The 11,513-nt window shown below is 42.6% G+C and overlaps 1 protein-coding gene across 1 annotated transcript in view; it reads right to left on the reverse strand.

Moving 5' to 3' along the window:
* Positions 1-2,241: 2,241 nt before the first annotated feature.
* LOC138976424 (uncharacterized) overlaps positions 2,242-11,513 on the reverse strand; it is a 21,645-nt gene continuing 12,373 nt past the window's right edge. The window contains exon 6 of the mRNA XM_070349282.1: positions 2,242-3,104. Coding sequence (XP_070205383.1) covers positions 3,072-3,104 — 33 coding nt within the window. The 3' untranslated portion in view covers positions 2,242-3,071. The remainder of the gene's footprint in view (positions 3,105-11,513) is intronic.

An 11,513-nucleotide genomic window follows, 5' to 3' on the forward strand; every position in this document is an offset into this window, starting at 1 on the left:
ACGTCTATCTACAAAGCAAACGTGTTTGCAACTTGTATAACGACAACAAAAACACATGTAAACACACACACACACACACACACACACACACACACACACACACGCGCGCGCGCGCGCACACACACACACACACACACGCACGCTCACCCCCACGCACACACACACACACACACACACACACACACACACACACACACACACACACACACCTAGCCTTGGCCCTTAATATAAACCAGTCGTGGATATTTTCTTTATTTAATTGTGCTGAACGTCTATCTAATTCGCTCTCATTAGACCAAACAAGGCAAGGCAAGGCAAAAGTTTATTCTAAAAAAACACCATGGGTTACATGAATTAGAAAGGAAATAATTAGAATAAAACAACAACAACAAATGTATTAATGAGACACAGCGCTTCGTCAATAATAACCATACATATGTCAAACAGGAGTTATAACCAACACATTGCTCATAATCACAAGTGTGTGAACAGAACATATTTCTTTTAATCAAAGTCGTGAGAAAATAATAAAACATTTGTCTTGATATGCATGTGTGTATGTGTGTGAATGTGTGCGTGCGTGCGTGCGTGCGTGTGTGTGTGTGTGTGTGTGTGTGTGTGTGTGTGTGTGTGTGTGTGTGTGTGTTGGCGATCGCATTTTTGATATTTTTAGTAGTGTCAGTTAGGATCCATACAGAACCATTACTTTTGATTTTTTGGTATCAAATTCAACAGTGCCCCACCTTTTTTTATTTTTTTTTACATTTTAAGCTTAAACCCCAGAATGTATATTACATACTGTTTTACCTTTTAGTGTCAAACATTGCAAAACATTACACTGTTAAACCATATAATGCTCACATTAACAAACAAACAATAATACTAGTTAATTTTTCATCGCCAGAATTGACTACCGACGTAATTTACTACCCATGCTTTCTTGGCGATAGAATTTACAAAGTATTATGCTTTTTGTCGTTACTGTACAGGTATATGGAGAGCTCACACATACACACACACACACACACACACACACACACACACACACACACGCATGCACGCACGCACGCACACACACACACACACACACACACACACACACACACACACACGCACACACCACAACAACAAAGCGCATAAGTGGTGTGTGTTTTTATAAATGAAAAATAATCACAATAGGTAACATACGCCTTGAGTTGCCTTGTGTGGTGAGATATGTGCGCGATATAAATTCTCGTAAATAAATAAAATAAAATCGTAAATAAAATAAATCGTAAATAAATTCAACCACACAAAAACTACGTAAACACAGTTAACCTAGCATCTTGTTTTAAAGTGTGCAGATAGGTTTTCAGAACAAAAGTAATTGTAATGCATAGTTTAGTTTCAATCTGCTGTTTGCTTGGTATAGTAAAGTGTAGAACCCAGATTTCCGAAATGTTAGTTTTAATCTGGTGTATGCTTGGTATGACGTTAGCGACTGTTCTGTGGGAGACAACAACTCTGCATAGAAAATATTCCGATAATGTATGTATGCCTGCAGCTCAGAATTATCTCCCCCAGTCATTAGGGGAGCCAATTGACCATCCGCATGCATCCTCGTGCTCATTGTGTACAGTTTTCACAGTGGTGTAATCTGGCTTTTTTGGAGTTGCATACTCCAACCCCCCTCCCCACCCACCACATTTTGTCTTTACAGAGACAACCAAATGGCTGTTCAAGAACAAACGCCTGATGGAAGTTAAGTCAACTAATACGTACGGAAGTCACATTTTTCAAATACTTGGTGCGACTTTGTTCCTTGACTAATTCGCTGGATGCTGGTACCGTTGTGTCCCTAAGACTCTGCTATTTCCTCTGATATCAAGCTCACTTTGCAAAACGGGATCGAACACGTGAGAGTCGCTAATGAATGAAGTAATTAGTTTTGTTCCGATTGAGGTACATACTGTGACTAATTGGTACTTGGCAGTCAGAGGGTATCACCGCAACAGTTAGTCTGTGTGTACCCGTGTTCCTGTTTGGTTTTGATTATCTGCTAGAAAAAGTGGATATTTTAATTAAATAGGAAATGGAAATGGCGGCCATGAATACTATTTTGCTGATATCAATTTCCTCCAGCAGACAATCACAACCAAACATGCGAACACGGGTAGATACGGATGTTGACCAACTCAGTGTTGCGGTCATACCCTCCTCACTGCCAGGTTACAATTAGTCGTCACAGTATGTACCCAAATCAGAAGAAGGAAAACTAATTACTTCATTCATTAGCGATTATTACGTGTTTGATCTAGTTACACACAGACAGCCTGCTATATCAAAGGAAAGTGCAGAGTCACAGGAATCAACATCAAGAGTACTGGTCGAGAAACGAAGACGCACGATGTAATTGAACACTGTGACTGTCGTACGTATTGCCGGGTTGACTGAACCTCCATCTTAGGTAGTCACAGACACTGCATGTTCTGCCTGCTTTTGAGTGCGACCATAGGTATATGATTGACCTCCTTTTATTCTGTCGACGCCCGTTTTTAACCGCTTGCCTACCATTATATAAATAACCACCCATAGAACGTCCTCGTCCCGAACTATATCTTCAAAAATCTCCAAAAATCGTTTCGAGTTCTTGGAAGGGAAATCATGTCAATGCATTTCGGAGCTGGACTGCAAACATGATGTTGGTCAAACTTCAAATGCATGCTACTTGAGTTTCTTTTCCAAACAGATACAAAGTTAACGGGAGCGTTAGGTCACTTATCAACTGAACTAACCTCGAACAGTGAGATCGACAGAACGTGCAGTGCACACATATGAAGGTAGGAACTCGGAAACCGGCGAGTCAATACTGACACATGCTCAAGAACCCATGTGTCACAATTACTAGTGTTTTCCACTGTGACGCCCTAATCATGCCTAACGGTAAACTTTTATTGAGAAAAACTACCAAGCTCAACATGAAACTTCTTCGCTTGAAAACAAGCTAGTTATAAGCAATGCAAATAAAGTCGTCCTTCTTCTGGGCGCGTCCCCTACACCAGGCTGTGTATTGCTGATCTCTGTGTTCTCCTTCAGTCCACGTGTCTTGGGGGAAGAACGGATGCCTGAAAAAATAGGCGTTGGAATGAAGTAAGCAACCTTATACGCACTGATATTGTTGCTTATAATCAACATCCTCTCAGACATATAGCTACTTGTATACACACACGTTTATAACAGCACACGCAAACAAACGAAGAAACACACACACACCACACACACACAAACACACAAACACACACACACACACACACACTCACTCACTCACTCACACACACACACACACACACACACACACACACACACACACGTACACACACACACACACACACACATACACACACACATACACACACGTACACACACACACACACACACACACACATACACACACGTACACACACACACACACACACACACACAAACACACAAACACATACCCCTAAAACAGGGCTGACAGTGAGAGGGATAGAGAGATAGGGGGAGGTGCAGGGGGAGGAGCGATGCGTAAAAGCTTGTTCATGGCCAGATACACACCTGTTTATACCAGTAATACAGTTCAAAGAAAGCAAAGCAGGGCGTGGGAACAGTGGTGGCGATGACTCCCCGATCACTGCCGTTGACCCACAGGTGGAGCTCTGCCTTGGTCGTCATCATCACTCCCACACGTGTTCCCTCCGACAGGTCCCATGTTGCGTCGTTCAGGTTCTTTTTATCCTGTTGACATCATGCTGGTTCAATGTGTGTGTGTGTTAGTGTTAGTGTGTGTGTGTGTATGTGTGTGTGTGTGTGCGTATGTGTGTGTGTTTGAGAGTGTGTGGATGTATGTGTGTATGTGCGTGTGTGTGTATGTATGTGTGTGTGTATATATATGTATGTGTGTGTGGGTGCATATGTGTGTGTATGTGTGGGTGTATGTATGTGTGCGTGTGTGTGTGCGTGTGTGTGTATGTATGTGTGTGTGCGTGTGTGTATGTGTGTGTGTGTTTGTGTGTGTGTGTGTATGTATGTGTGTCAGTGCGTGTGTGTGTGGGTGTGTGAGTGTGTCTGTGTGTGTGTGCGTGTGTGTGTGTGTGTGTGTGTGTGTGTGTCTGTGTCTGTGTGTGTTTTTTTTTTTTTTTTTTTTTCTCAAAACCTTCTGATACTGCGACCACCAAGCTCTGAACATCCCCCCCCCCCCCACCCATCCTCCCACCCCATGTATGTTGTAATTGTTCAAGTGTTTTTTCGGTTATATGGATCTGTCCTTTTGGTTAAGTGATGTCCAGTAATGTACAGAATTATATGTATGTAAAAAAAAAAAAATTCACCAAAAGAGAATTAAAAAAAAACAAATAAAAAAAACAAAGGCAGTGCTCGAATGGATGCGCTCGTACACCGATCATATTAGAACGTCGATCTGTATCTAAATGGATAACACAATATATTTTTAAAATATATACGTATTAGAAAGAAAAAACCCTCTGTATCATGAAATGTCTTCAAACGGGATGGATACGTACCAAACGAAAGTAGAGAAATCATTGAACATGGCAATTATTTAATCAGAATAAATCTAGGAGAGTATTGTTCAAAAATGCCAGCAGAGGCATGTGTAAGTGATCTTACCTCGTGACCACGGTTGTTCACAGCATGACTGATGACAACAGCCTCACTGCCCCATCCACTGTAAGCTGTGTAAGGCAGACTGAGGTGATCGGGATCAGTCAGCACCACTCCACACGGCAGGTAGCGCATGGATCCAATCATCACCGTGTCTAGTTGTACCTGTACGACATATGTTTTCTTTACAATACTGATGAATGTGTATCAAGACAGTAAGCTGACGTAATATTGATATAAAAGTACTGACATTGGATTCTGTTACGTTTTCTCCTTGTGTTGACTGTTGCAGGTGTTATAAAAATGGTGTATTGGTCACGTCACATTGTGCTTTCATGCTTGTGCATTTGCACGTTTGGACACTTCACGCCTGTTCATGCGCGTGCACACACACACACATACACACACACACACACACACACACACGCACACACACACACACACACACACACACACACACACACACCTCATACAACACGTTGGGCACCATGGGCTGGTCAGCAACAACAATACCCTTGTTCCAATCCTTCACTTTCTCTGCTGTCAGACCGTCGTTGCTCAGTACAATGTTCTTCCCGTGGTTTGTGTGAAAACGCCAATCCTGTTGCTGTAGACAGTTGTAAGAATATAGAATTAGAACATCACCAGGTATCGCTTCAACGGTAATTGAAGAAAAGGCTAAAGTAAGTACCTTCAAACATGGTGATGGTTTTCATTTCTGTGTGTACCTGTACTTTACATTTGTCCTTTAATATTAATTGTAATTCAATGACGCTGGAGGTTGAATGTAACAGTTTCTGCGATTGGTTAGATTATCGGTGTTAATCTCTGCTGAACACCAGAAATCTGCTCACTGAACACCTGCGGGCGAGCCGGTTAGCCGTGAGGGTCTTTTTTTAGTGGGAGCGACAGAAGGCTGAAAAACACCCGAGGTAATGATTCATGCGAAGAGATGACGTTACTTACATTACGTAACTTGATGTATGAATTATTCTAGGCAATATGAGAAAATTCGAAAAAATATCTTTTGAGAGAGGAGACATTGTTTGCTGTTCATGCAGCAATCATGAAAAACATGAAAACAATATTATGTGAAAGAATTAAGCAGGAGCAGAGTGATAGGTTGGTGACACCGAGACATGTTTTTTTCTCGGGACCTGACTCTAGGACACTCTGTCACTTATGAACTGAAAGGTGTATGTGAACAGAACATCATTATTACGCCCTTGTTGTAATACGCCCTTGTTGTAATCGCATGAAAGCGTAATCAAGTTCGGTGACATGACAGACTGAATGACAATAACATTGACAGGCTTCCATTTGAAACTTCTCCGTTAACTTGTCATAGTCGTTTGACGCTCTCCCAAAGCCTAATTGACGCCCTAAGTCGCTTCACCCCGTTGGACCTCAATGAGACGTTGGTCGGGCGCCAATCGACCGTGACAACCTCGAAGTTTCAAAAGGAAGCCTATCAATGTATACATAATTAATACCAGACGCGGTAAAATGCCAGTCAAGTAAATTCAGAGCACACATGCATTTGTCCGGACACCCTGCTTCAATACTCTACGCTCTGATCCAGCCACCCCTGTTCTTTATCCCTCTCTCCTTTCATCATTGTACTTGCTCTAATAAAGTTCAGCTGTTAGTGTTACACATGGGTTAAACAAAATGTATTCAGAAAGATGGGGAGGCATAAAGTACAATCGAAACGCAATGTAACTACCAAAGCTTTCACACATTTATATCAAGATAGGAGTTGCTTTTAGGAGTGGTGTCAAGTTTAACATAGTGCTATAATACTATGATAATAAATATCACACTTTGACCTGTATATATATATATCTGTAATTGTACGTACACAATGACACGCAATTTGGAGAAATCATGAATGTGTGAAGATATTACCCGACTGACCTTGCATAAGTGTGGACTATAACAGCGAGTAAACTCTTTTTGAAATGCTTCATCGACAAGCTGGAGATTCTCATTACAAATGGGATCTCAAGACTGGTGAAGAAGGTCAATAAGCTGGCCATACTGATTCATGAACAAGATCCTCCTTACCTGACGTGTACCAATGCTGACAGGCTTGACCTTCACCTGACCCAGTGCTGACAGTTCCTTCTCAATGCGGGTCACTGCTGCAGCGTCAATGGTAAGCGTAACCATGGAAACCGACTTCAAGTCCGCTCGGCGTTGACCACAAGTGACCAGTATGTTCTTCACGCGGTCCCTCAGAGCACGAGTGACGTCACACATCCCTCTATTGTTCGTCCCTCTGGTGGTGCGATCAGCAACACGTCGGTGTGACGTCAGCCTGCCTCGATGATCCAGTAAAGTGATCTTGACGGCTAAGACTGTTTCCTTGACATTCGCCTTGGCATCGAGAGTCATCTCCTTCAGACGACGCCTGCATTCCTTGACGGAGTTCTCTAACTTGTCGCAGGTCCTGTCAATCTCAGCAACAGCTTCCTGTACCACTTTCTCCGTGGCCTCCAGGTGGCGCTCCAACGCAGCCACGGCTTCTTCTATCTGCTGCTCTTCCGTCAGCAGTGACGTCACCATTCGACTCAGCTCTTCACGTGACTTGTCTGCCGCTTCCGCCAGTTCCGTCAGGTCTGGGCATGCGCGGTGCTTGGCGCTTGCACACAGGTGGCAAATGGCGGCCCCGTGGGTGGGACAGAAGAGCTCGCAGGGTTTGCTGGTGTGCACGCTGCAGTGGTCAGGCTGACTGGCGGCTAGCTCTTCCGCTGTCATGCTGGACAGGTCTTCCACCTTATGATGACGTGTCGCAGAAAAGTTCGTGTGTTGGCAACCGCAGGACTTGCACATCATATCGTTGCAGTTGAGACAGATGGACACTGCCGCTGTCTTGCATCCTACACACACGTGATCCTGGCTCAGTACACGTGTACTCTCCACCAGAGCTGCCATGGCGACGTCATCCGGTAAGGCGTCCACCACCTCCTCCCACCCCTTTGTCTTGCTTTTCTCTTTGGGGTCCGCGATTGCGCCCCTGCAGAGCGGACAGAGGGCCTCGGGGTTGGAGGCGAGCCAGGAGAGAAGACAGTGGCGACACAGGACGTGAGCACAGGGCAGCAGTTTGGGGTTCTTGAACAGCTCGTGACACACGGAGCATTCTGTGTCACTGTCCGCTGAGCTTGCACCAGCTGCCGTTGCCATGGTTACGTTCTGTAGGGAAAACAATGAGAGGGCGGGTTAAGCGAATCAAGAAAGAGTTCAACAATAACAACAGCAACAGCAACAAGACCAACAACAACAACAACAACAACAACATCAACAACAACAGCAGCAACAGCAACAACAACAACAACAACAGCCACCACCACCACCACCACAACAACAAAAACGACGACGACGACGACGTCAGCATCGGTTGTTGCAGCTCATGTTGAGCAGTGTTACTGTTGCCAGACACAACACTCAGCAACACAGAGGAAGTCGTTGTTACTGCCGGGCGCACCGGGAAGAACGGTAAGTGTTTGTCTTCTTCCGAAATGCAGACCCATACTGCTATAGAATTACACAAAAACAAGAAGGTTTATTTTCCCGGAGAGGAAAGACTAGAAATGGAATATGTGTTTATCAAAGCGGACAGGTAGGAACGATGGCTACGTAAGCGCTCTAATACTGACAGTGAGAGATGCATTTGCCAGTCTCCTGCCGCCTCATGATAACAAGCATTGCAATCACAAACTACTTTCATTCTCAGGAATGCTGATATGTCAAGAAAAAACAATGCCAATCGAAACCAAGTTGCTCACCAAGGACTCAGTGAATACAGCCAGTCTCTTGACAACTCTTGACAGGCATTTCAATCAACAAACTACTCTCATGTTCAAGAATGCTGACATGTGAAGAAAAACAAACACATTCAATTGAAACCAAATTGCCACAAAGGAAGTGAATACAACCGTATATGATAGCAACTAGTTTTCTACCCGACCGCCCTGTTGCACAAAGAATGCGAGAGCCGTGTGAAACGCTCGATAAAACATCTGGAATAAAACTGACAGGCCAGACAGCGCTGTACACAACATGGTACTGACACACTGTGGTAGCTGTCACGCACTGACGAAGATATGTTTAAAATGTATACGCTTATACTCTGTTATACTACCGGGTACCTGTCATACAGGCAAAGCAGATACCTTTAAGTGCAGATGTTTGTAATGAGACCGTTTATTGTAATTTCAGTAAAATGACTGGAAAGGCTATCCATAAATTCCCTTTCCATATTCAACCGATTGATCTGACATAAGGTAGTGTTTACAATAAACGGCCTCATCTGACATCGTACTTATCTACATTCAAACGCATATTATAGTATTTTATGACATGTAGTATAGTTCACACATTAATAACTTGACAATAATAATTATGTTAAAGGCACAGTAAGCCTCCCGTAAACCATCACAGAGCTCCCCGAGCGTCAAAATACAGTACAAGCATACTTCCATTTGAACGCTCACCGAACGGGAACATCCTGGCTGCTTTCTGTCGAGCGTGAGACATTTTCAAAGAATTTATTTTCGTAGACTTGTTCGTTAACAACAACGGCGCCTCGTTTTTGCGCTAGACCTAACTTTTAAAATCTATATAATAAATTGACAGCTTGTTACACAAACATTCTTTAATCATAAAAGAATTCGTTTTTCATCAAGACAAGATCAGAACAATTCGAAGTTGTGAAAGTTTAAAAAAAAAAGAAAAGCCCGGAAGCAGGGTCACGCAAGGGTCGTAGCAGACGGTTTATCAGTGCAAATCGCCGTTCCTCTCAACAGTCAAAAGCCATCGCTAGAGTTCTTGTGAACCACAGCCGTTGTTTCGTGCATAAAAAACGTGCTATTGTAGATAAGCTCACATCGAGTCGCATTCATGACTAACTGACGACTGCATTGTGATAAAGGAAAACTGGATCACACGTGTTCACAATGGCTCAGGGGTAAGATAAACCACGCAAAAATAAATTCTTTGAAAATTGTTCGCTCTTTACGGAGGGCACCTAGGATGTTCTCAATTGGTGAGTGTTTAAATGAAAGGGTGTTTGTACTGTGTGTAAAAGCCTGACCGTATCTGTGATGGTTTACGGGAGGCTTACTCTGCCTTTAATCTTAACAGAATGAAGTATTCATCAAAACCAGACCACAACATAGGTTTTCTACACACAGGAGAGAAAAGAGGCTCTGGTCAATAAAAAACACACTGCAGCAAGCAGAATGAGAACAGCAACCAGCCACACACCGCAAGTCTAGCGATCGATCACCTTGAGTATCTCACAGACATGATCGATTCAAGCGAACCGAAAACACATTTCCCGGAAACCGAAAGTAGAACCTTTCTTAGTTGATATTCCTCATTATATTTAGTCAAGTTTTGACTAAATATTTTAACATCGAGGGGGAATCGAAACGAGGGTCGTGGTGTATGTGCGTGTGTGTGTGTGTGTGTGTGTGTGCGTGTGTGTGTGTGTGTGTCTGTGTGTGTGTGTAGAGCGATTCAGACTAAACTACTGGACCGATCTTTATGAAATTTGGCATGAGAGTTCCTGGGTATGAAATCCCCGAAGGCTTTTTTCATTTTTTTGATAAATGTCTTTGATGACGTCATATCCGGCTTTTCGTGAAAGTTGAGGCGGCACTGTCACGCCCTCATTTTTCAACCAAATTGGTTGAAATTTTGGTCAAGTAATCTTCGACGAAGCCCGGGGTTCGGTATTGCATTTCAGCTTGGTGGCTTAAAAATTAATTAATGACTTTGGTCATTAAAAATCTGAAAATTGTAAAAAAAAATAAAAATTTATAAAACGATCCAAATTTACGTTTATCTTATTCTCCATCATTTGCTGATTCCAAAAACATATAAATATGTTATATTCGGATTAAAAACAAGCTCTGAAAATTAAATATATAAAAATTATTATCAAATTTTTTTTTTCCAAATCAATTTAGAAACACTTTCATTTTATTCCTTGTCGGTTCCTGATTCAAAAAATATATAGATATGATATGTTTGGATTAAAAACACGCTCAGAAAGTTAAAACGAATTCCACGGGCACTGCCTTTGCCACGGGCGGTGGAGTGACGATGCTACGAGTATACGGTCTTGCTGCGTTGCGTTGCGTTCAGTTTCATTCTGTGAGTTCGACAGCTACTTGACTAAATATTGTATTTTCGCCTTACGCGACTTGTTTTACTGTTACGAACGTGTCTCGATCGGTTACACAGTTGATACAAGATTTGAAGTAAGGAATGTGAAAGCAATGAACTTTAGAACCTTCGTTTTTACAGTGACAGACATGAATGCAAATAGTTTTAAGCATGGTACTCAATGTGAACTGAGAAGAAAACAAACTTCCATTGGTATCGGACAGCACTATTTGTGGAAGAGACGGTAGAAAATGATAACCAACCAACAAACAGATTTGGTCTACATAAGAAGATGATTTTGAAAGATCACACGCTTACCTGATGTTATGTACACTAAGCAACTCCCACGTGTTGATATATGTCTGATGACATGAACACACAGCGTCAAGCCTGAGCCACACTGTATCCTTAGCGGATTTTATTACCAAATCAGGGCCCCATATGGCTTTTTGACCAATCAGGGCGGATTCTAGGTGACCTGTTAAATGTTATAACGTTCAGGCAGGGACCCTTTTTGTATATCAAGCTAAAAATTGACAAAACAAATTAAAAATTTAAATCAACAATATCAGCGTGATTTATTCTACAGAATGACACTTCAAATGCTGTCAGATAATACTCTCTTTATCTACAAAAATACCGATAGGCGAGTTTTGTCGGTGGGTGCTTTACGGAACAGCAAGGTACCGCCCATCCTC

Source organism: Littorina saxatilis, linkage group LG9, assembly GCF_037325665.1.
Source record: "Littorina saxatilis isolate snail1 linkage group LG9, US_GU_Lsax_2.0, whole genome shotgun sequence".
NCBI lineage: Eukaryota > Metazoa > Mollusca > Gastropoda > Littorinimorpha > Littorinidae > Littorina > Littorina saxatilis.